Below are 26949 nucleotides of genomic sequence, written 5' to 3'. Positions count from 1 at the left end.
ATCCCATGATGCAAGGCGGTAAGTACCCAGATCTCGTTTGGTACCTAGAGGAAAACTACCTAGCATAAAACTTTCCACTAAGGAAAGAAGAGCAATAAGCCTAAAAAGGCTGAAAGGAAACCAGATAACTAAAACTAGAACTAACTGGTGCCCAAAGAAACAAAATCTACCAGAGCCAAGGAGATCAAGGTCTGTCCAGGCAAGGGGCAGGAGGGAGGGTCGAAGAAAGAAGGCGAGAGAAGACAACTAACATGGAACGTTATGGTAGGTACATAACTTCTAAATGTTAAGTTGTCAATCTCGCCTTCATTCTTGCTGGATGGGACCGCCCCTAGCACCTCTATCCTGGGTGGCTCAATGGAACAGACTCTTGAGAACCGTAGAACCAAAACTGGCTCTATCCCTGGAGGCCAAATCCAATTTGTAATGAGAAACAAAGGTATGAGGAGTGGCCCAAGTGGCTGCTGCACAAATAGTATCTCTGGTAGCCTAGCCTGAAAGGCTGTAGAAGTGGCTAGGCCTCTAGTGGAATGTGCCTTTGGTTTTGAGCACAGCTGTTTGCCCCTAAGTAGATAAATGTCAGAAATGGTGGAAGATAGCCATCTAGACAAGATCACTTTGGAAACAGGGAAGCCTTTCTTATTTTCAGCATAAGAAAGAAAGAGCTGATCAGACTTCCTGAATTGTTTTGTTCTGTCCAAATAATATCTGAGTTGGCAGTGAACATCAAGGTAATGTAATTTTTGTTCCGACCTGTTGGAATAGTTAGGAAAAAATACAGGGAGATCAATAGATTGGTTTAAATTTGTTTTTGAAGCAACCTTGGGCAAAAAGGATGGATTAGTTCTCAAGGATACTCTGTCCTTGTGGAAGACCAAATATGGGGGACGAACAGAGGGCATGAAGTTCTGACACTCTCCTAGCCGAGGTAATAGCGACAAGGAAGAGTGTCTTCCACGAAAGAAACTTTAGTGAGCATGAAGCAGCTGGCTCAAAGGGAGGAAGAATTAAGGATGTCAGCACCAGATTTAGGTCCCATTGAGGAGGAGGACTCCTGACAGGAGGTTTGAGGAGAAAAACTCCTTTCAGAAAAGCTTTACAAAGATTGTGGGACATAAAGTTGTGATCTGCAAACCCGACATGAAAGTTCGAGATTGCAGCCAACAGAACTTTGACCGTGGAAGATGAAGAACCCGAGTGAAAGATTTCCGCTAGAAAATCCAAAACTGCATGAACAGGGGCAGTAAAGGGATCTATGTTCCTTGATTTTGCCCAAAGGGAGAAACGTTTCCACTTGCTAGAGTAAATCCTTCTAGTAGAGGATTTAAGGGAAGCCACTATGATATCCCTAACAGGGTTAGAGATCATAGGAAGCCTGGCTAAGGAAGGAAGTGGAGCAACCAAGCTATGAGGTTGAGAGAAGGAATTGACCGATGCAGCTGACCCGATTGGTGGATCAGAAGATCTAGCACTGGGTCCAGATGCCAAGGCTGCACTAAAAGATGACGATGAAGGAACGGAAACCAAATTTGTCGAGGCCAATACGGGGCAATGAGGATCATTTTGGCTCTCAAAACGGTAGCTTTCCGGAGTACCTGTGGTATCAATGGAAAGGGAGGAAAGGCATAAAGAAGTCCCTGGGGCCAATCTTGGGTGAGAGCGTTTCTGGGGGAATGGCCCGGAAGTGGGAAGAGAGAGAAGAAGGTTGGGCATTTGCTGTTTTGGGGAGTAGCAAAAAGATCGCAACATGGGCGGCCCCACTTCTGAAAAATCTCCTCCACTATAGATTGTTTGAGAGACCACTCGTGAGGCATGAGTATAGCTCTGCTCAATCTGTCCGCTAAAATGTTGGTTTTCCCAAGGATATGCTTTGCTACCAGAAACCGATGAGAGGAGATCGCCCATTGCCAAAGTCTGAGAGCCTCTCGACACAAGGGGTAGGACTTGGTTCCGCCCTGCTTGTTGATGTACCACACTACGGACATGTAGTCCGTGTGAACTGCAATTGTTCCCAAGGGAAGAAAGTCGTTGAGGGCTTGCAACGTTAAAAGCACTGCTCTCATCTCTAGGACATTTATGTGCAGGTGGTATTCGAACGGTTGCCACGTCCCATGAACCATCCTGCCCTGATAATGACCCCCCCCCACCCGATCAGGGAGGCGTCCGTAGTGACTGTGGCTACGGGGCGGGAAACAAAGGGTCTGCCCTGATGTAGCTGGGGAGAAGAAATCCACCAGGAAAGGTGGTTTTGCAAGTTTGTGTCACCAGAATCTGGTGGCATGGGAAGCTGTTGGAAGGACCATTGGGTGAACAACATCCATTGAAGGAGACGCATAAAAACGGGCCAAGGGAAGAAGAGTAATGGCCGCTGCCATGAGGCCCAATACCTTTAGGACCAGTCTCGCTTGCACCTTTCTGCTGGCAAGGATGATCCGCACATGGTTTTGGATATCTAGGATTCTCTGGCTTGTGAGGTTTGCTGACATCTGAACAGTGTCTAAATTTGCCTATAAAGAAATAGACTGGCAGGGCAATAAGGAGGATTTTTCGTAGTTGATCGAAATTCCTAATTGAGTGCAGAGATTTAGGGTGTAATCTCTGGCTTGGAGAAGTTGATGCCTGGTGGTGGCTGAGAGGAGCCAGTCGAGATATGGAAACACCTGGAATCCTTGACGTCTCAGGTGAGCCGTGACCACTGCCATGCATTTGATGAACACTCTGGGGGCTGTGGTGAGACCAAAGGGCAGGGCTCTGAATTGAAAATGACTGGACCCCAGCCGGAAGCGGAGAAACCTTCTGGAGCGTCTGTGGATTTTTATGTGATAGTACACATCCTGAAGGTCTATTGAGCACATCCAGTTGTCTTTGCCCAAGAAGGGCAAAATCGATTGAAGTGTGACCATCCGATATCTTGTCTTTTTCACAGACTTGTTGAGTCTGCTGAGGTCCAATATTGGTCTCCAATCTCCCGTCTTTTTGGGAACCAAAAAGAACCTTGAGTAGATTCCGGGCTCTGAATGGTCTGTTGGGACTGGCTGAATGGCTCTTTTTTGTAGAAGCTTTGATTCTTCTAATTTTGCAATTTCCCTTAGACCGGGTGGAACATCTGGAAGGGAATATTTGAGAGTGAAGGGACCTTCCTCGAAAGGAATCTTGTAACCCTCGGATATAATCAACTGTACCCATTTGTCTTGTGAAAGGGAAAGCCAGGCTTCTGGGTACAGCGATAATCTTCCCCCGACTGCCTCCAAGGATGGACAGTCGGGCAACACCTCAGGGATGCTGGAAGGGCTTGTCAGAGAGGCTCTCTGCTGCCCTGGTTCTTGGACCCCTCTGCCCCTAGGGGCATCTATTATTACCCCTCTGCCTCTAGGAGTAAACTGACCATGTGTGTCCGGCGTGACTCCTGGGATTTACGGAACACATCTTTCCCCCTTCTGTCCTTTAGGGTAAGGCCTAGAAGGGGTGGAAAAACGGACTCCTGACAGAAAGAGTCTTGCCGTCTTGCTCACACCTGGTCAACGATCCTTCACCTGAGGACCAAACAATGTTGACCCATCGAAGGGAGAGTTTGTGAAGGATGCCTTAAAGGGATCTGCAAAATTACAGAGCCGCATCCAGGACTGACGTCTGAGAGCCACTCCTGTCCCTGCAGTTTCACTGCTCCATCTGCTGCATACGAAATCAGCCACATGGAGGAGTTGGTTATGGAATTAAGGATTCCTAGCTGAGTAGCAATCTTGTCTTGAGCCCCTGCAGCTGTAGGATCCTGTACTACTTCACCTAATTCTTTAAGGATGTCCCTTTGAAGTCTGGTGAAGTGACATAAGTAATTCAGCGAACGCATGGCAAAGGTCGCTGAGGAGAACATCCGCTTCCCATACCTGTCCATGGTCCTAGAATCCTTGTTAGGAGGATGGACTGGTACGGAAGGATCTCATGAGTTCCTTCTTGGTGGCGGCCGCCACCACCATGGCATCAACAGGGACACCTTTTGTAAGAAAAAGTTTCTCCCAAGGGGCTGTTATAAATTTATAAGGCCTCCTGGGAACTGGTTCTACGGAATCAGGAGATGCCCACGCCTTCCGAGCTATCACCTCCATGAGGGGGTCAAAAGGCAGAGACACCCAGGAGGTGGAGGGTCGAGATCCAAATGCCTCTAGGTATACCGACTCATCCTCGGAGGGATTAATGGAGGGCCAGTTTCCCCTCTGTTTTAGGAGTTCTAAGATGTCTGAAAAAGAGACATCCTCAGAGGGGGATCTTGGGGACCCCTCCGACTCATCTAAGTCGGTATCTGAAGTAGTAGACTCAGGGGAGTCCAAGTGCTTCCTCTTACAAGTCCTCTTACGCGGAGGATCTCCTGACGGATCAGGAGAATCCTCGGAAGAGGGGGTTCTTCCCAGTGGGGAAATCTAAGGCGGTGGATCTCTCGGTCCGGGAGCAAGAGAGTGGGAAGAGACATCTACAGGCACCGTAGAGGGAGGAGCTATGGGGATAGACTGCTGACTGAGCCCAGGGGCCAGCACACTCCTCATCACCTCAAAGGCTCCCCTCCCAGGGAGATCCGAGAGACCCCGCTCCGAAGAAACAGGGACTCCCAGGCCCACCGAAGGGAAGGCTCAAGGCAGATGTCGGGCCGAGCTCACCAAGGCGAAACCCGAGGGAAGAGCGGGGTCGGACAAGGGTCCGATGCCACTCACCCCCTCGGAGCAGACCAGGGAAGCCCGACCACCGGATCCCTCCAAGGAAGGTCTTGAGGAGGAGATAAGAGTAGAATCTGAAGGAGCAGAAAGGGGTGGTATCTGCCCCGCAGCCGTAGCAGTGACTATTCCCATAGACTCCGTCTCCGAGCTCTGGAGGAGAGTCGAAGGAGGAACTTGAAGAGGGTGTGGACCAGTAGTCGTCTGTTTAGATGGACTATGAAGCATTTGGGCTAGTGCCTGTGATTTTAACAATCTGCTTACCACTCTCTCCAAATCATGGTCTGAGAGCCTGGAAGACCTAGATGATCGGCTCCGATGGCTCCGCTCCGAAAGAAGAGGAGAGGTCGGAGCCGACAGTATCGGCTCCAAAGAGGGAGACTTGGACCGCTTCCTCGATGGAACCATCGGAGCCGAAGAACCCTCGGTTCCAGATGGAGCCGACAACTTATCGGCTCCAAGCCTGGTCAAAATTGTATCGGCTCCGGCGGAGCCGATACAGGCAAGGAAATAATGGTATCGGAACCGGTCGGCGCAGACACCGAAGCCTTAGCCACATGGTGGTCGGAACCGGTCGGAGCCGACACCAATGTGGCAGTTAAAGTATCGGCACCGATAGCCATCGGTGCCGAAGATTTAGTTAAGATAAGATCGGTTCCAGCGGGCGATCTTGACTCCAAAGTCGGAGCCAGGGCGAAGGCTTAGCAGAAGCCTGGGCCTTGGAAGTCTTAGAGGGCTTGCCCGAAGAAGACTTAGACGGGGAGCCCTCCGGTTTGAGAAGTCCTCTCAATATTAATTTATTTCTCCTTTCCTGCAGGACTCTCTGGCTGAAAGAGTGACAAATAGCACAGGAGTCCTGCAGGTGGAGAGGTCCCAGGCAGTAGATACAAGAAGTGTGACCGTCTGTCAGAGACATCTTCTGACAGCACGAGTCACACTTCTTGAAGCCAGAGACCCTCTGTTTTTTGGACATAGTGATATCCACACAACACACAACTCACACAGTCCCAGATTCAGAAATATTTAACTTAAATGGGGAAAAAATAAACCCACACACACACCCTGACAGGAAGGGATGGGAGGGGATTGAAGGCCCGACTAAATAAAGCAACTAGGGAAACAGTAAAACTAGAGCTAAAGACCCTACAACTAACTAAAAGTGACTAAAAATCTAATAAGTGAGAGAAAAATTAGGAATGGGGTGACTAAAATTTGTATAACAAATTACTTACCATGAGCTGGTAAATGGAGTACCTCATCAGCGAAGCGGCAAACGAGATCTGGGTACTTACCGCCTTGCATCATGGGATATGGGGCTGCCTCGAGCTGGTAAAAGTGACTCTCGAGCTTAGCAAGTGCGTCGAGGATCGTCGAACCCATCCAGCAAGAATGAAGGCGAGATTGACAACTTAACATTAGGCAATAAATGTAGATTTGTGGTAGTAAGGGGTTATCGGCAAGCAAGGAGGATCACTCTGGCATGTATTTATATTCCACGAAAAACTACTATTATGGAGCTTAAGAAATTGTTGGGAGAAATAATCAGCTTTCAGCAGTGATTATTAGTTACAGGTGGGGATTGAAAACTAATCTGCAATACTGACGATTTATCAGGGGTCCTAGAAGGGAAATTATAGCAACAACAGTAGGTAGCTTTATGAAAATATTTGGTACAGATGTGAATTCAGTAGTAGAAACTCAGGCAAAATTTGCATATTATTCCTCAAGGTACAATAACTAGGGCATGATAACTATAAGAATCAATCAGAGGAGGTTAAAAAGGATTGGGAAGAGAGACTGGATAAGCAATTCACAAAGAAACAATACGGGATATATGCATGTCGCCCAAATATGCAACAAAATCTAGAAGAATTAGGATTTTTGCTGGAAATGTTTACATAAATATTTTGATATCCCAAGTAGACCCCAGATAATTTTTCTTCAGGTAGACAGCAAATGTTGGAGGTACACTGCAGAAGAAAGTGGTAATTGAGAATATATTTTCTGGGAGTGTAATGAGTTGGCAGACTTTAAGGATTCCCTGCAGACTTCTCTGTCAAAAATACTCTGTGAGTTGATTGATATAGCTAGGGAAATTATTTTTCTGAGCACTGATACAGAATCAGAATTGCCTAGACACAGTAAGGCCTTGCTGAGCCTTAATTATGGTTGTTGCCAAAGAACAATGGAAATCAAAAGTCTAAACCAACTGTACTAGAAGTAGTGAATATAGCAAGAGAGATAAAACAGGAAATGGGATCTTTAGAAAAGGGTACAAGCAAATTACATAGGAAAAATTGGAATTGTGGGAGCAATACATACAAGGGAGGAATAAGGTTTAAAAGCCGGCAGCTATGTAATGTTTGACTGACAAAGACTGGGGTAAATTACAAGTGATATATAATGTTTGCAAATGAAATTGTGTTAACATGGTTTGTGATGTAAAATGTTTGCAAATGAAATTGTGTTAATTTGGTTTGTTTTCATTTATATAAATGTATGCTTGCCTATATCATAAGTAATAATTTAATAAAGATATTTCTTGTTTTAAATAGGTAAAATAATTGGGTAGGCTGGGTAGAAATTATATTTTATAGGAACATGTGCATTTAATTGAAAAATATGACATACATTCAATAACTATTTCAGATCACACACATATAAAAACTAAGATAAAATTCAGGGTAATGAAGTAATGATGAGACAAAGGTGCTTTCTCACCTACTGGTTAAAAAAAAACAGTAATTTAAGGAATGGGTATTGAAATTATTCAAGAGTTATTAGGGAAAATGGAAATTTCTTCAGAAAAAATAGCTAGTGAGTGGGATACAATGAAAGTGGAGTTTAAACTACGGTGGAAATAACAGAGATATGGTTAAGAAGTAATAGGAATAGTTTTTTAAAGTATTGCAGAACAAGGGATCATACAGAAAAAGAAGTGGAGCAACTGTAGACTGCAAACGGAAAATAAGTATTTGGATAATTTGCATGAGTTTAGTAAGATTATTGTTAAGCAACTATTGTTTGATAATGCCAGAGCACAAAAACTTTCAGCACATTGACTTGGGGGGTACTGCTATACTTGGGCAGCCTATGACAAGAAAAATAAGCAGAGATCCTATAGAGATATTGGAGTTGTTACTGAAATTTTATGAAAATGTATGTGGAAACTATGAAAGAGCAGAAATGGAAATATTTGTGGAAGACATATAAGCCATGAATAAAAGACTAATAGTTAAGCTAGGAGGGGGTGAGATAAAAATGGTGCTGTATAATCAATCAACTGGGATGTGCCCAGAAACAGATGTTATTCTTGTGTTAGTTTGGAAGTTGCAAGGGAAGAAAATGATGAAAATCTAGAAGATTTTGTTTAATAGCATCATAAAAGGAGAGGGAAGCACCAGTATCTTGGAAGAAAGCTGTGGTGGGCTTTATTACCCAAAGAAGGTAAATACCTATTGGACCCAATCTCATATACACCCATTTCAATTCTAAATCATGATTATAAAGTGTTTATGTTGATACAGTCAAAAGAAAGGCCAAGGTGTTCCCAAAACTGATTGATATGATTGAATATGGTTTTGCAGAGGGGGAGGCAAACATTTGACAAGAGTAATAGAAAAATGATAATCCAGAGGGGAGCAGAATGTAAGAAAATACTACTTTTGTTTGTGGGCCTTGATGCAGACAAAACATTTGATAGAGTAAGCTGGGATTTTATGAGTAGAACAACGGGAAGCATTTGCATTCCCTGATAAAATTTTAAGGTTGATCATGAGGCTATAAGTTAAGTAGTAGGATAGATGAAGGATTGAAGGCAATAATTTAAGTGGAAGAGACCCTCTGCAATAAGCTGTGTTTGAAAACAGGAAAAAAAAAAGGAACCAGGCAGGATGCCCTCTTCCCCCTTTATTTCCTTTATATTTAGAGCTGCGGGTGAAGAAATTAAGGGACTCAGAAATTCAGTGATGTAATTGGTACGGCAATCAGGAAACATTGGCTTTATTTGCAGATGATATTTTGTACTTGATCAATCCAAAAAAGGACATCTTGGTATTGTGGAACATTTTGAGACAATTTCAAGTCTTTTCAGGATTTAAAATTAATAAAGATAAAACAGAGTAAAAAAGTCTATAAAGTAGCCACTAATTACTTGGTTCTGCTATACCCATATTCACAGGGACATAAGATGAAGTATTTATGAGTACGGATTATAAACGCTTCTGTTATGGCAGCTCAGGATATGTGGAAAGAGACTGAACAGAAGATAATACAAACATTTTGAAACTGGAAGTTCTTGTTTATCATCATGGATGTTAAGACACAAGCAGTGAAACTGCTTTTAGTCCCTCTAGGTTTATATACAGGTCAGACATATTTTTATGAACCAGAGGAAAAGTTGTGGACAACAATTAATAAAGAGTTGAAGGAATTTATCTGGGAGGGAAAGAGGACAAGAGTTAAGTGGGATGAGCCAATCCCTTCCAAAGAAAGATTGCCTAGACAGCACCAATGAACATATAAAAGAACTGCTGCCAGTGGCTTTATGCACTGGGAACCTGAATTTATTTGAAATTTTCAGAGGCTTTGAAAAAGGCACTTGGAATGCACAAGTGCATTTAATTGAAAAATATGACATACATTCAATAACTATTTCAGATCACGCACATATAAAAACTAAGATAAAATTCAGAGTAATGATGAGACAAAGGTGCTTTCTCACCTACTGGTTAAAAAAAAGAGGAATTTTATGAATGGGTATTGGAATTATTCGAGAGTTATTAAGGAAAATGGAAATTTCTTCAGAAAAAATAGCTAGTGAGTGGGATACAATGAAAGTGGAGTTTAAACTAGGGTGGAAATAACAGAGATATGGTTAAGAAGTAATAGGAATAGTTTTTTAAAGTATTGCAGAACAAGGGATCATACAGAAAAAGAAGTGGAGCAACTGTAGACTGCAAACGGAAAATAAGTATTTGGATAATTTGCATGAGTTTAGTAAGATTATTGTTAAGCAACTATTGTTTGATAATGCCAGAGCACAAAAACTTTCAGCACATTGACTTGGGGGGTACTGCTATACTTGGGCAGCCTATGACAAGAAAAATAAGCAGAGATCCTATAGAGATATTGGAGTTGTTACTGAAATTTTATGAAAATGTATGTGGAAACTATGAAAGAGCAGAAATGGAAATATTTGTGGAAGACATATAAGCCATGAATAAAAGACTAATAGTTAAGCTAGGAGGGGATGAGATAAAAATGGTGCTGTATAATCAACCAACAGGGATGTGCCCAGAAACAGATGTTATTCTTGTGTTAGTTTGGAAGTTACAAGGGAAGAAAATGATGAAAATCTAGAAGATTTTGTTTAATAGCATCATAAAAGGAGAGGGAAGCACCAGTATCTTGGAAGAAAGCTGTGGTGGGCTTTATTACCCAAAGAAGGTAAATACCTATTGGACCCAATCTCATATACACCCATTTCAATTCTAAATCATGATTATAAAGTGTTTATGTTGATACAGTCAAAAGAAAGGCCAAGGTGTTCCCAAAACTGATTGATATGATTGAATATGGTTTTGCAGAGGGGAGGCAAACATTTGACAAGAGTAATAGAAAAATGATAATCCAGAGGGGAGCAGAATGTAAGAAAATACTACTTTTGGTTGTGGGCCTTGATGCAGACAAAACATTTGATAGAGTAAGCTGGGATTTTATGAGTAGAACAACGGGAAGCATTTGCATTCCCTGATAAAATTTTAAGGTTGATCATGAGGCTATATGAGGTATCGGATTCCCTGATACAATAATAAGTTAAGTAGTAGGATAGATGAAGGATTGAAGGCAATAATTTAAGTGGAAGAGACCCTCTGTAATAAGCTGTGTTTGAAAACAGGAAAAAAAAAGGAACCAGGCAGGATGCCCTCTTCCCCCTTTATTTCCTTTATATTTAGAGCTGCGGGTGCAGAAATTAAGGGACTCAGAAATTCAGTGATGTAATTGGTACGGCAATCAGGAAACATTGGCTTTATTTGCAGATGATATTTTGTACTTGATCAATCCAAAAAAGGACATCTTGGTATTGTGGAACATTTTGAGACAATTTCAAGTCTTTTCAGGATTTAAAATTAATAAAGATAAAACAGAGTAAAAAAGTCTATAAAGTAGCCACTAATTACTTGGTTCTGCTATACCCATATTCACAGGGACATAAGATGAAGTATTTATGAGTACGGATTATAAACGCTTCTGTTATGGCAGCTCAGGATATGTGGAAAGAGACTGAACAGAAGATAATACAAACATTTTGAAACTGGAAGTTCTTGTTTATCATCATGGATGTTAAGACACAAGCAGTGAAACTGCTTTTAGTCCCTCTAGTTTTATATACAGGTCAGACATATTTTTATGAACCAGAGGAAAAGTTGTGGACAACAATTAATAAAGAGTTGAAGGAATTTATCTGGGAGGGAAAGAGGACAAGAGTTAAGTGGGATGAGCCAATCCCTTCCAAAGAAAGATCACCTAGACAGCACCAATGAACATATAAAAGAACTGCTGCCAGTGGCTTTATGCACTGGGAACCTGAATTTATTTGAACTTTTCAGAGGCTTTGAAGAAGGCACTTGGAATGCACAGTGTTCTGATTAACAGACTCTAAAGCTTCTCTTGAGTACATAATTCTGTTCAGAAAACATTTTAGTTATTCTCTGGCAGAAACTATTTCTGTCAAGTCATATTGCTGAGATTCCATGTCCTTACAAGATCACTGGGGCCAATGTCTGAGTGTAATAAATCGCCTTCACTTCTATTAGCCTACAACATATATAGAGTTAACAAGCACCATCTGATACAGGGTGCAATCCCCTAACATCAGTAGGGAAGCTTAATTTACATGGTCTGAGAGAGAGAGAGAGAGAGAGAGAGAGAGAGAGAGATACCAGACTCAACTTCACTTTTTAAGCCTGAACAGGAGCTGGTGAGATTTTAATGATGAATTACATCAAACATGACAGTCCTCCTTCAGCTCTAGCTATGCTGCACACATCTCCATACCACTGTGGCAATGACCTTATGTGGTCCATACCTCTGTGGGTCTCTTCTACCTCCTGTCCTCATAAGTCTTCATTCATGATTCTTTACATTTAAAATGAGAGAAGAAACTGTAAAGTCAAGTCCTATGACCCCTTTCCTTGAAGAACATATCTGCCAGTAAAAATTATGAAAGATCCTTTTCCACAGCTATAAAGTGGCCTCAGTAAATTAGGTAAATGATTATACAGTACAGGTGAAATTGGTGCAGCTCAAAGGCTAGAATATTTTTCTTACAAAAAAACTTCATCTGTGCAGATGAAAGAGAAATCACTGATGATAGTGATTGTGATTAATCACATCATGGTCAAGCTCAGACCTGCCTGTGGAAATAAAAAAAACACCTTGGAGGTTACCTATGTTTGTCAATAATCAGCTTATAAGTTAAATGCTGAAGAACTGTGGTCAGGCTACTCTATGTTAATCAGTTACAAGTAATTAGCAGCTAAAGCATCTCAAATAATATTTTTCTGCAGTCAAGTTTTATTCTTATGTCAGGAAGGAAGAGAAAACAAGATTGAAGGGTCATCCCTTTTAAAAGACAGAAGCAAGCTGAAGTGACCCTGATGCAGGGGGCAGTTCAGGAGACAGTGGCTGGGTGGATATTTTGCCAGGTAGCATTAGTCACAGCAGGTAAGGAATGCTGAAAAAGCACTCAAGTTACGGCCAATGTCTTTGTCCACAGAAAAGGCCCATTCTGTCATATAAGCTATGTCAAAGAAAAAAAAAAACAGGATGCAAGATCATCAAACTACCAAGCTGACGAAAAATCACAACAGAATAAAAAGAGTGATAGCACAAGCTAATATATTCTACTATTACAACACAATTGCATCTAGCAGCTCTGAAAGAACAAGGAAAATGATGAACCATCATGTGACATACCTGTCTGTCAGTGGAGTAATAACTAGTCGTCCAGAGTTTCCCAAGTATTCATATCCATATTGGAAATGGGTGTTAGTTTGTCTAATTATACAATCATCCACTTCCTATCAAGAAAAGTGAGAAGGAATGAAACACAAAAGATATACTCATCCACTGAAACATGAACAAACTATCAAGGTGACAAAATACAAATTCACAATGTCATACAGATGCATAATCAAACAAGCATTTTCTTTGATGCACTACTTCAGAAATAACTTTAAAGTGTTAGAAATTAAATATTCCTTTAATGGTATGCAGTGTTCTGATTAATTTTATAAGCAAGGTTTATCGATACTGCAGTTACAGGCAGATTTTTCAGCTATACCATATAAGCACACCATGTACAGATTGAAGCCACCATGCTCAAATCACCACCATAACTGAAAATGGAATGAGTAAACAACAAATAAATAAAATGGAATTTGTGAAGGCAAGAAGTCAGCATTTTATGTAATGGTGAAGTGAGTTATATTAAAAATGAAAAGAAAACATATTTGCAATGTATAATGCAAAGAATGAAAAATGTTAAAATGGTTTGTTTTCTGTTGATGTTAAGTGGGCATATGTCATAACTGATAAAATTTAATAAAGGTGTTAAAAAACAACACTAATTTGTATCTTGCCTAATCAATCTTGTTTTAAAACACCTTTATTAAAGTATTACTTAAAGACATAGGCACACATACATTAATAGAAAACTAAACATACTGACATTTTTCCATTTACTCACATTATACATTGTGTGTTTTTATTCTTTATACAACTCTCTTTCAGTCCAACATTACATAAATTGCTTAAATCATGCCTTCCCTTAAATCTCACTCCTCCCCTGGAACTCCAATTTATTTCTATGTAATTTGCTCCTTCCCTTTATGAAAAATCCTCCTTCTAGTTCTTTCATCCCTTTTACAATACTCGCCACTTGAGTTACAGTTGGTTTTGAATTTCATTTCCGTTTTCTAGTAATGTTTTTTTGGCAGATAAAAGAAAAAACTATTCAGATCCTGTTTTCCAGCTCAAGGTAATAATTTCCTTAGTTACAGCCAATTGTACCCCCATAATTTCTGACAGACTACTCTGTAGGGAATTTTTAATATCTGCCAACTCATTAGAATCCCAAAAAACATATTCCCAGTTTCCTATTTCTTCCCTGTCCCATCTCTAACATTTGCTATCTACATGAGGGAAAAAGACTTTGAAGTCTGCTTCAGGTATAAAAATACCAATGTAAACAATTCCAAGCAAAAATTCTAAACCTTCTGGACTTTTTTTGCATACTTGGAAGCTACACATATGTCTCCCATAGTATGCTTGCAAATTGCTTTTCCAGTCATGTTTCCCAATCTTTCATAAGCTCTTATGATTGAGTCCTATAGTTGTCATGAAATATTTCACATGCCCGAATAATTATCCCTTTTTAACAGCAGCTTTTTATTCTAGATTCAACTAAACACTCTACCAGAGCAAGCCTTTCAACTAAGGACTCCCCTAACCCTTTCTCTTTGCATATACTTTGATAACAATCCTCGGTAGGGAAAGCAGTCTATACTACCTAATCAGCCTTAGTTGTATTGATGGGTTCATGGAGATTCTAACCCTTAAAGGCTGCCCTTTCAATACCATGGTTGACAAGTCTGAGTTGTTTTCATCAGATACAAAGTATTCGGTATAATTGTGCACTTGCCAGAAAGGCCAAAGAGGCTGTAAGAATGACTGCGCAAGGAAAACTAAGAAATTGTATGTGTTCTTCCTCTTCCCTTAGAAGTAAGGGTCTGTAGGTAATAAGTATTATATGTTAGCCTGATACACAGACAAGGGCTTTCGATGATTTAAACTGCTATTTCTTCCTCTTATATGCAGTCATGTGAATTATTCCAAATAACAGTCGAGTGCATAAGACATCTGTTCTTATTTCTAGTTCCTTCAAGAAGGAAGTGATTCTCAATGAGTTTCACAGCCACCACTGTTAGATTAGCCGGCTTGTAATGGACTGGTCTGAAAGAACTAAGCAATTTAAATGCCATACTAAGACAGCCTTAGTTGTTTGTGGCTGGTTTATCTTAAGCAGAAGAGCAGTGCACAATAACATCATAATATGAACAAAACCATAAGAGGAATTTTTTGAATCAGTGTAAGAGTTCCAAAGGTTAAGTGCTGATGACAAAACAAGTATAATCATTCTTAGTTAAGAACTACGTGTGGGCATTTTAGCAGTATACTATGATAAATTGTAAATTTTGTAATAAGTGGATACTTCAGGGCCATTCTCAGTGCATTGTCAAAATGCTGAAGCAGTGCAGTTAATGCAACAAAGGTAACATTTACCTTATCCCAGTAGAGGCGGAGCTGGCTAAGCCATTCAAAAGATGTAATATCCACAGAACTTGTTTTTGACAGTTTTTCAAGAACATCTCGAGCATGAACCTCCACTGTCACTAGGGCCACAATCTTCAGTCGAAGGATTTTAGTCAAGTTCCCTCTAATGGCTTCAGAGTATGTATTCAGCATGGATACCTTAGAATGACACAGCAGAAATAAAGTGAAGCCCATGCACGTGTACAGCTGCAAAATTACTACAAATTATTTTAACTCAGACAATGCTATTACACATAATGAGCTTCATCATGGCTTCAAAACAGACTGCAACTTTTAACAGGTATAAATGCATTAGTTCTTGGATATAATAAAACACACTTCAGCAACACTTGGTATTTAATATAAAGAAAAGTCAAAACATGCTTAATAAGGCAAATGTTTTTAGAGTGGGTGGGACAGTGACAACTAATCACTATGGAAAGTTGTTCAACAGTCTGATTTCTACTTCTCCAGTAGAATGCATTACACATAAAACACATCAGCAAGACTGTATGCTGTCACCTAGCAAGAGGGATCTGGGTCACACATAGTTCTACTGTAAGCAAGGGTTGCAGCATTCCTGCCCTGCAACACACACACACACACACACACACACACACACACACACACACACACACACACACACACACACACACACACACACACACACACACACAAAATGATGGTATATTAGTAGCCCTGTGAACTATTACAGTACAACAATGGATCTTGTCTGGCAATAAGTCTGTAGTCTGTGTCTGCCTGGGTTTTTTCTATGTATCATCTTATGTCATGCAGATTTGGGTCTAGTCTCTGAAAGCACAGGTACAATTGACATATTGATACAGCAGAGAAAGAATAGTTGTGTAAAATTTTACCATAACCATAGATGTCCTTCTCTTCTATATGCTGCAGTATTCATCACATTAGGAAGTACGCTTCTGGCCAACTTGTATGTCTAGTCAGTATACAAAAGTCTACATGGCACTGCGAGGTACATGCTATGCCACACATCATCCCGTGCACATCGGCCATAAAGAGACGTTATGTATAAAGCGGACGCCAGCACACAACAAACTCAGAATAAATGCTGCCAAGCACCAGACTAGGCCTGGGTGATAAACATATCACCAGGAAAAAACAGGCAAGCATCAGGGGGAAGGGGGGAAGCAATACTGCAGCATATAGAGGAGAAGGACATCTGTGGTTATGGGACAATTTTACACAATTCTATGTCCTTCTATTCATATGCTGTAGTATTCATCACATATGGTAGAATGTCAAAGCTCATGCTTGGGAAAGCTGGAGAAGAGGTGGAGGAGCAACAGAAGTTTTTTCTACAAATCCATGTAGAATCACTCTGGCAAAACCAGCCCTTCTCCTGGAAATGACGCAAGCTTGTAATGTTTAGTGAAAGTATGAACAGAGGACCAGGTAGCTACCTCCAGGATAGAACAAGTGTCTAAGCCTTTAAAGAAAGCCCCAGAAAAGGAAACTGCCCTAGTAGAGTGTGCCTTCCCTGGAGAAGAATGGCTCTTACCATTAGCTAAATAACAGAAGGAAATAGCTTTAGAAATCTAGGTAGAGAGAGTTTGCTTGGAAACTGGCTGACTCGGGGCCCTTGGGTGGTAGGATACAAACAGGCATTCAGATTTACAAATAAGTTTGGCTTTGTCAAAATAGTATCTGAAATGCCTGTGCACATCCAAAGTATACTGAATTCTCTCACTGGGAGACTGCAGGGAAGGAAAAAAGGTAGGAAGGTTAACAGACTGACTAAATGATAACTCATTTACCAACCTGGGCATAAAAGAATGATTAGTACACAAGAATACCCTGTCTCTATGAAAGACTGTGAAGGGGGGGATTGGACATCAGAGCTTGTAGCTCAAAGACCCTTCTGGCAGAGGTAATGGCCACTAGCAGAACTGTTTTCCATGTGCAGTGTTGAAGGGATGAGGAGCTTGCTAGCTCAAAGGGTGAAAATGTAAGCTTCTCTAGCACAAAACGGAGCTCCCAAGGAGGACAGATTAGTTTCCCTGGTGGTCTAATATGAAGGACGCCTTTAAGGGATAGTCTTACTTCTAACCTAGAGGCTAAAGAAGGAGACATAGGCAGACAAGTTGAAATGGCTGAAAGGTGAGCCTTCAGCGAGGAGTAGGACAGCCTAACCTTCATCAATTCACAGAGACAGGACAAAATCACTGGAGCATCCACTGATAGTGGCTTTAAGTCCTTCTTGTGACACCAGATGGAAAACCTTTTCCATTTGGAAACATGGGATTTCCTAGTAGTGGGTCTTCTGGCCTCCTGCAAAACTTAAAGCATGTCCTCTGAAAACAGGTGTCTAAAGGGGATTAAAACCCTATCACCCACAGAGCCAAGTTCAGGGTTGACAGCTGTGGATGCATTAGGGTTCCCTTGTCCTGTGTGAGTAGATCTATCCTGTGGGGCAACTTGTAATGACTGCCCTTGGCTAAGTGCATGAGAAGGGGGAACCAGTGCTGCCTTGGCCAAAATGGAGTCACCAACAAGATTTGTGGCTGATCCTATCCTGCTGAATCTTCAGTAGGACCTTTTGGAAGAGAGGTAAGGGGGGAATGCATACAGAAACATCCCCTTCCAAGTGAATGACAGAGGATCCACCTTTCAAGCCAAGGGATATGGAACCCTGGTACAAAATCTTGAAAGTTGTCTGTTCATGGGGGAGGCAAGAAGATTTATCTGAGGTGTACCCCAAAGATGGATCAGGTCCAGAAACACATCCCTGTGTAACATCCATTCATGGGACTTGCTCATGGACCTGCTTAATGAGTCTGCCACCACATTCTGAGCTGAGGGGAGGTAAACTGCCTGAAGGGTGACTTGACTTGTAAGGCTGACTCCCAGGAGTGTATGGCTAGTCTGCATAGGAGGTAAGACTTCGTACCCCCCTGTTTGTTGATGTACCAAAGAGCTGTGGTGCTGTCTGTGAGCCACCTCAACACCCCTGGAACTAGCTTGGTTTTGAAGATTTGTATGGCAAAAAGAGTTCACTTGAAGGATCTACCAATCCAACTCCTTTGCTATGCAAGGCAGAAGAGGAATCATGAAATTCAGTGGGCGGGAGTGTTGCATCCAAAACTGTCCTTAAGAACCATTGAATTTTCCTCATGTGCAACTTGGCCAAAAAAAGCATGGGGAATGGCAGATGCCATGAACTCCAGGAAGCATAGGAAGTCCCTGGCCATCACAGATTGGAGGGGTAAGATGCTCTAGAATTAAGAAGTGAGGAACAGTACCTTTTCTGTGTGCACTGAGGCTAACATCTTGCATGTTTGGATCCTGCAGCCCAGGAAAATGTGGTCTTGCGAAGGGGTGGAGAGGAGTTCAGGTAGTTTATGGTGAAGCCTAGCTAGACTCTCCAGAAGGGACATAGTGAAGGAAAGATGTTTCTGAAGATGACCTGGGGACTGGGCTTGGATAAGGAGGTCGCTGAGGTAAGGGAAGATCTGAATTCCCTGCATTCTGAAGTATGCTGTGACAGCAGCCAAGCATTTTGTGAATACCCTTGGTGCAGTAGAGAGACTAAGGGGCAAAGCACAAAACTGAAAATGCAAGGAAGCAAAAGAAAAAGTAAAAATTTCCTTTACTGAGGGTGAATGGGGATATGAAGATAAGCACCTTTTATGTCTAAAGACACCATGAACGCCTGGGATAGAATGAGAGGGAGAAGAGAGGGCAAAGTCAGCATTCGAAAGGAGGGGACTTTTAGAAAGGTATTTAAATGGCAAAGGTTCAGGATGGGTCTCCAGGGGCCAGCCTTCCTGGGGACCAGAAACATTCTTGAGTAGAAACCTTGCCCTTGTTGGGAGGAGGGGACCTCTTGAATCATCCCCCGAGAAAGAAGATCTGAAATAACCTGTGGAAGACTATCAGTTGATCCTATGGTGGCTGTGGGATACCTCAGAAAGAGGGGAAAGGTTCCCAAACTATGAAATAACCTCTCTGGATGATGGAGAGGACCCAAGAGTCCTGTGTGATCTGGTTCCAAGCAGAGAGAGAGAGAGAGATGAAGGGACACGGGAGTGGATGGCCCTGGAGGCAGAAAGTCACAGGCTACCAGGCTTAGGTTGGGACTGAAAGAGTCATTTTTGGAGCTGGAGTGTATGGAGCAGATTTGGAAGAAGTTGGTTTCCTAGGTTGTCTTTTACTTTTAGAGGAAGAAATCGGGACAGGCTTTCTCACAAAGGCGGTCTTTGCTGGATAGTTCCTTTGGAACTTGGGGACTAGAGAAACAAGAATATGCTTGAGGTCCTGTAACTCCTTACCTTTTTCCTGTAAAGATTTGAAAAGGTCTGCCACCAAGCTACCAAATAAGGTTTTACTGTCTAGAGGGCATCCATCAATTTGGCCTTGAAGTTATCAGGCAAAGGGTATAGCCTAACCCAAGAGTATCTTCTCAGGACCGACCCAGAGGCCGCTACCCTAGCTGGCGTATCAGCAGCATCGTAATTGCACTTGGAGTGCCTATTTACCTGGGAAAAAGAGTTGTGGATAGCTGCCAATTTTGCCTTGGTTGGAGAGTCTAGGAGGTCTGAAAGGAGTTTCAATGCATCTGAAAGGAGATCCAGGGAGTACTTTGCCATGTGAGCCTGGTAATTAATTGCCCAGAAGGCCACAGTAGCAGAGGTATAAACCTGTCCCCCAGTCTCTCCATAATCTTGCTCTCTTTATCAGAGGGCAATAGAGAGGTAGACTGAAGCAATTTGAAGGCCTTTTCGGCTGAAACTGTAATGGTAGCTGGGTCAGCAGATGGGGCTTGGAAAAGGAATTTGGAGTCCCCCTGAACTTTATTGAACCTGTCCAGATGCTTGGGAGCAGGAGGCTGAGAGTCTGAACACTGGGAAGCAGGTGTGAAAGCATCCAGGAGAGGCACACCCAGGGGGAGAAGCTATTTGGGTGGAGTAGGCCAAGGACTCCTCTCCTGAACATTCCCCTCAACAGAAGCGGTATCTGCAGATATCCTCTTGTAAGCAGTGGAAGGAGAAAAGGCCTGCAAAGGGACAGGGTTGGCGCAGAGCTGTAAAGCCACTGAAAAGGCTTTGTAAGAAACCCTGCCAATCAGGAATTTGCTCCTGTGGAGCCACAGTAAAAAGAAGTTATGTTCTTACCATAACGTTCCATGTGGAGTGTTCATCTCGCCTTTGTTTTTACACACGGGTTCGGAGCCGATCCTCGGCTCCGAGTCGGCCGCATAGCAAAGCTCTGCATCTAAGAGAAGCTCGAGACCAGGCTATATCCCACAATCCTCCCTGACATTATTCAGATCTAGTTTGCAAGCAAACCAGAAAAAACAATAACCCTAATGTATCCAGGCTACAAACTGCTATGAATGAAAACATTCAGAGACACCATCTCACTGACAACCAACTAGGGGTAAAGAAAGATACCCGAAATAGGTAAGACATGTGGACCAGAGTCTAGTCCTACTCGTTCTTCCAAACCGTGAGGGAGGGAAAGGGGGGGAATGTAAAATCAAAGGCGAGATGAACACTCCACATGGAACGTTATGGTAAGAACATAACTTTTTTATGTGAGAGTGTTCAATCTCGCCGTTTGTTTTTACACACGGGTAGCGTCCCTAGCTCCATCACCCTGAGTGACTCATGGAAGAACGTTCCTGAGCACAGTGGAACCAAAGGATGTCCTGTCTTTGGAGGTTTTGTCAACCCCATAATGAGTGATGAAAGTATGTGGTTTAGACCACGTGGCTGCTGCACAAATCATGTCTAAAGGTAGGTGAGCTGCATGAGCCAAGGAAGTGGAGACGGACCTAGTAGAATGGCCTTTTGGTTTGGTGGGTAAGGCCTGGTTTGACTTAGAATACAGAAAGACTATACAATCAGTAAGCCATTTAGAAAGAGTGCGTTTTGTAACTGCCATGCCCTTTACATTATCTGCAAATGTAACAAAAAGTTGATCTGTTTTTCTGTAGTCTTTAGTCCTGTCTAAATAAAATCTGAGTTGCCTGTGGACATCTAACTTGTGTAACATATATTCCAGCTTACTGGTATGGTTTTAAAGAAAGTGGGAGTTCAATGGATTGATTAATATTAATGACAGAGCATACTTTGGGAAGGAAGGACGGATTTGTTCGTAAAGAAACTATCTGGGTGAAAATTTAAGTAAGGAGGTTTAATAGACAGTGCTTGCAGCTCTGAAACTCTCCGAGCTGAAGTAACTGCTACAAGAAAGAGTCTTCGAGACAGAAATTTCAGGGGCAAGAAGAAGCTGGTTCGAAAGGTGGTAACATTAGTTGTGACAACAACAAATTTCAATTCCATGGGAATAAAGGATCCCTGACAGGAGGTCGCAGATGGAAAGAACCTTTCATAAAGGCTTTACAAAGCCTGTGGGACATGATAGAAGAACCATTCTCACCAACATGAAAGTTGGATATGGCAGCCAACTGCACTCTTAATGTGGAAGTAGAGGCCCTTCATGGAAAAGGATGGAAAGAAATTCTAGTATTTTATGTAAAGGAGCAACCAAGGGTCCAAGTGTTGATTAGATGCCCAGTACACAAAGCGTTTCCATTTACTGTTGTAAAGTTTTGTGGTGGAAGCCTTATGAGAGGCAACCAAAATGCGCTGCACTGCCAGAGAAAGAAAATCAGACCTGGCTAGGGGAAGTGGAGCAGCCAAGCTGCTAGTTTGAGGGATAGAAGAGACGGGTGAAGAACTCCCGACGAATGCGTCAGTAGATCTGGCACTGGGTCCAGGATCCAAGGTTCCTCTGATAGATGGGCTCGAAGAAAGGGGAACCATATCTGTCGAGGCCAGAATGGGGCTATGAGTATAATTGTCCTTTCCAGGTTCATGGCTTTCTGGAGAAATCTGGGAATCAAGGGAATAGGTGGGAATGCATATAGGAGACCCGGGGGCCAATCGTGTATCAGTGCGTCCCTGGGGACATCCCCTGGAGGGGGTAGAAGGGCAAAATAGCTTCTGCATTTGGCATTCATTGGGGAGGCGAATAGATCGCAGCAAGGCTGGCCCCATTTGTGGAAAATTCTCTCCGCCACTTGTAGTTTGAGGGACCACTCGTGAGGTAACAGGATGGCTCTGCTCAACCTGTCCATAATGGCGTTGGATGATCCCGGGATGTGCGTTGCTATCAGAAAGCGACCCGTGGACTCTGCCCATTGCCAAATTCTCATAGCCTCTCTGCTTAATGCGTAAGATTTGGTTCCCACTTGTTTGTTTATGTACCCGACTACAGACATGTTGTCTGTCTGAACTGCTACTGCCCCTAGAGGTAGGAGGGTTTGAAAGTGTTGCAACGCTAGGAACACCACCCTCATTTCTAGAACATTTATGTGCAGGTTGTACTCGATGTCGGACCATTCCCTTGGACTGTTCTTCCCTGAAAAAGTCCCCCACCCTATCAGGAAGCGTCCGTGGTTATAGTGGCTGTAGGATTTGGTAGAACAAATGGGCTGACCCATGGTGAGGTCCTGGCTGGATATCCACCATGAGAGGTCCCGCTGCAGGAATCCGTTATCAGGATCTTGTACTTTAGGGGTAACTGTTGGAATGACCACTGCGTGAACAGTAGCCATTGGAGGAGTCATTCCCTCATCAAATTCGGACTAGGAAGACAGGAAAACATAGGCAGACAAGTTGAAATGGCTGAAAGGTGAGCCTTCAGCGAGGAGTAGGACAGCCTAACCTTCATCAATTCACAGAGACAGGACAAAATCACTGGAGCATCCACTGATAGTGGCTTTAAGTCCTTCTTGTGACACCAGATGGAAAACCTTTTCCATTTGGAAACATGGGATTTCCTAGCAGTGGGTCTTCTGGCCTCCTGCAAAACTTAAAGCATGTCCTCTGAAAACAGGTGTCTAAAGGGGATTAAAACCCTATCACCCACAGAGCCAAGTTCAGGGTTGACAGCTGTGGATGCATTAGGGTTCCCTTGTCCTGTGTGAGCAGATCCATCCTGTGGGGCAACTTGTAATGACTGCCCTTGGCTAAGTGCAGGAGAAGGGGGAACCAGTGCTGCCTTGGCCAAACTGGAGTCACCAACAAGATTTGTGGCTGATCCTATCCTGCTGAATCTTCAGTAGGACCTTTTGGAGGAGAGGTAAGGGGGGAATGCATACAGAAACATCCCCTTCCAAGTGAATGACAGAGGATCCACCTTTCAAGCCAAGAGATATGGAAGCCTGGTACAAAATCTTGGAAGTTGTCTGTTCATGGGGGAGGCAAGAAGATCTATCTGAGGTGTACCCCAAAGATGGATCAGGTCCAGAAACACATCCCTGTGTAACATCCATTCATGGGACTTGCTCATGGACCTGCTTAATGAGTCTGCCACCACATTCTGAGCTGAGGGGAGGTAAACTGCCTGAAGGGTAACTTGACTTGTAAGGCTGACTCCCAGGAGTGTATGGCTAGTCTGCATAGGAGGTAAGACTTCGTACCCCCCTGTTTGTTGATGTACCAAAGAGCTGTGGTGCTGTCTGTGAGCCACCTCAACACCCCTGGAACTAGCTTGGTTTTGAAGATTTGTATGGCAAAAAGAGTTCACTTGAAGGATCTACCAATCCAACTCCTTTGCTATGCAAGGCAGAAGAGGAATCATGAAATTCAGTGGGCGGGAGTGTTGCATCCAAAACTGTCCTCAAGAACCATTGAATTTTCCTCATGTGCAACTTGGCCAAAGAAAGCATGGGGAATGGCAGATGCCATGAACTCCAGGAAGCATAGGAAGTCCCTGGCCATCACAGATTGGAGGGGTAAGATGCTCTAGAAGTAAGAAGTGAGGAACAGTACCTTTTCTGTGTGCACTGAGGCTAACATCTTGCATGTTTGGATCCTGCAGCCCAGGAAAATGTGGTCTTGCGAAGGGGTGGAGAGGAGCTCAGGTAGTTTATGGTGAAGCCTAGACTCTCCAGAAGGGACATAGTGAAGGAAAAATGTTTCTGAAGATGACCCGGGGACTGGGCTTGGATAAGGACATCGCTGAGGTAAGGGAAGATCTGAATTCCCTGCATTCTGAAGTATGCTGTGACAGCAGCCAAGAATTTTGTATGCAAGGAAGCAAAAGAAAAAGTAAAAATTTCCTTTACTGAGGGTGAATGGGGATATGAAGATAAGCACCTTTTATGTCTAAAGACACCATGAACGCCTGGGATAGAATGAGAGGGAGAAGAGAGGGCAAAGTCAGCATTCGAAAGGAGGGGACTTTTAGAAAGGTATTTAAATGGCAAAGGTTCAGGATGGGTCTCCAGGGGCCAGCCTTCCTGGGGACCAGAAACATTCTTGAGTAGAAACCTTGCCCTTGTTGGGAGGAGGGGACCTCTTGAATCATCCCCCAAGAAAGAAGATCTGAAATAACATGTGGAAGACTATCAGTTGATCCTATGGTGGCTGTGGGATACCTCAGAAAGAGGGAAAAGGTTCCCAAACTATGAAATAACCTCTCTGGATGATGGAGAGGACCAAAGAGTCCTGTGTGATCTGGTTCCAAGCAGAGAGAGAGAGAGAGATGAAGGGACAGGGGAGTGGATGGCCCTGGAGGCAGAAAGTCACAGGCTACCAGGCTTAGGTTGGGGCTGAAAGGGTCATTTTTGGAGCTGGAGTGTATGGAGCAGATTTGGAAGAAGTTGGTTTCCTAGGTTGTCTTTTACTTTTAGAGAGAAATCAGGACAGGCTTTCTCACAAAGGTGGTCTTTGCTGGATAGTTCCTTTGGAACTTGGGGACTAGAGAAACAAGAATATGCTTGAGGTCCCTGCAACTCCTTACCTTTTTCCTGTAAAGATTTGAAAAGGTCTGCCACCAAGCTACCAAATAAGGCTTTACTGTCTAGAGGGCATCCATCAACTTGGCCTTGAAGTTATCAGGCAAAGGGTATAGCCTAACCCAAGAGTATCTTCTCAGGACCGACCTAGAGGTCACTACCCTAGCTGGCGCATCAGCAGCATCGTAATTGCACTTGGAGTGCCTATTTACCTGGGAAAAAGAGTTGTGGATAGCTGCCAATTTTGCCTTGGTTGCAGAGTCTGGAAGGTCTGAAAGGAGTTTCACTGCATCTGAAAGGAGATCCAGGGAGTACTTTGCCATGTGAGCCTGGTAACTAATTGCCCAGAAGGCCACAGTAGCAGAGGTATAAACCTGTCCCCCAGTCTCGCCATAATCTTGCTCTTTTTATCAGAGGGCAATAGAGAGGTAGACTGAAGCAATTTGAAGGCCTTTTCGGCTGAAACTGTAATGGTAGCTGGGTCAGCAGATGGGGCTTGGAAAAGGAATTTGGAGTCCCCCTGAACTGTATTGAACCTGTCCAGATGCTTGGGAGCAGGAGGCTGAGAGTCTGAACACTGGGAAGCAGGTGTGAAAGCATCCAGGAGAGGCACACCCAGGGGAGAAGCTATTTGGGTGGAGTAGGCCAAGGACTCCTCTCCTGAACATTCCCCTCAACAGAAGCGGTATCTGCAGATATCCTCTTGTAAGCAGTGGAAGGAGAAAAGGCCTGCAAAGGGACAGGGTTGGCGCAGAGCTGTAAAGCCACTGAAAAGGCTTTGTAAGAAACCCTGCCAATCAGGAATTTGCTCCTGTGGAGCCACAGTAACATGCTTTGTCATTTTCTTCGTTTTAGGAGATTCCATATGGTGAAAGAGTCCGACAATGGCCTACATTCCACTATATCTGTAAGCACATCCTCATGCACAGTGATTTGTGTGACACCAAAAGGACTTTCGGAAATAACGAGTCGTGGTTCCCTTTTTCGCCTAAGCTGGACACTTGTACTTCCCTCCCGGACATGCTAGTATACTCCTTTGGGGCTTCCGCTGTGGTACCTGCTGAAGAGACATCCACCACCTCCAGTACAGCATCTGGGCCTACATCGGCCTTGGGAGAAACGACCAGAAGAGAGGGCACAGCTGGAAGTTCAGGCAGAGATTTCTTGGCCTTTTTCGCTAGAGGTCATCCGAAGGACACAACATCACATCTATCTCCCGTGCCAGACGCTTAAGGTGTTGGCTGTCGAAGCAAAGTCTGAGTGATTCTAAGCGGCTCCTAAGAGTTTTTGGGACAAACAACTTAGAGATAGTGCACACAATGTGATTGTGGTCTGGGCCTACACAGAACAAGCAGAGGTTGTGGGCACCTTTATGTGGAATCTGCCTTCCACACTGACACTTGCCCTTTCTAGCAGACATGAAATCATCCAACAAGCAGCAGCAACAAGAATATATACATAAGAGAACAAAACCCAATGGGGTACTTATCTGGTACACAACTGATATGGCACGCGAATGTCTGGAGTAGATGATTAGACATGCGGCAGAAAAGTTCTGAGGTTGGTGTGTGCTGACATCTACTTTATACCCAATGTCTCTTTATGGCTGACAAATATGGGATGATGTGCAGCATAGCACGTACCTCACAGTAGTATGTAGACTTTTGTATACTGGCTGGACATACAAGTCAGCCGGAGGCAGACTCCCTAATGTGATGAATACTGCAGCATATGAACAGGAGGACATTGATCTTTTGACTACAGGTTGTAGACTTTAATAAGGCAGTGGAGTAGTAGTAGAAGTTGATCATTCTAATGGAAGGATGTGCAATGGAGAGGTAGGGCTGGGGCTGCCTAATGAAAAGAACTTTAAAGACACTCCATATCAACAGGGGTGGATGTTCTAGCAAAAACATTTGCTGACCATAATAGTAGATTCAGACATTAAAAAAAACACAAGAAATGTTGGATAAAGAAACTTTATACAAACGCAAAGCTTTCGGGAAGAACCCTTTCTCAATACTGAATACAAACATACAAAAAAGCATCTGCTTATATACAAGCCCAATGTCACATGAC

The 26949-nt window shown here is 43.1% G+C and overlaps 1 protein-coding gene across 1 annotated transcript in view; it reads right to left on the bottom strand.

The window, feature by feature from the left end:
• Nucleotides 1-26949, bottom strand: part of DNAH2 (dynein axonemal heavy chain 2) — a 6636854-nt gene that overhangs the window by 3856362 nt on the left and 2753543 nt on the right. Inside the window, exons 35-36 of the mRNA XM_044077324.1 lie at nt 15051-15239; nt 12684-12787 (exon numbers count right to left, since the gene is read on the bottom strand). Coding sequence (XP_043933259.1) covers nt 12684-12787; nt 15051-15239 — 293 coding nt within the window. The remainder of the gene's footprint in view (nt 1-12683; nt 12788-15050; nt 15240-26949) is intronic.

This window comes from Protopterus annectens, chromosome 7.part0 (assembly GCF_019279795.1).
Source record: "Protopterus annectens isolate FY-2018-M chromosome 7.part0, PAN1.0, whole genome shotgun sequence".
Lineage (NCBI taxonomy): Eukaryota > Metazoa > Chordata > Ceratodontiformes > Protopteridae > Protopterus > Protopterus annectens.
The sequence above is the reverse complement of the archived record's forward strand: the minus strand, read 5'-3'. Positions and strand labels throughout refer to the sequence as shown.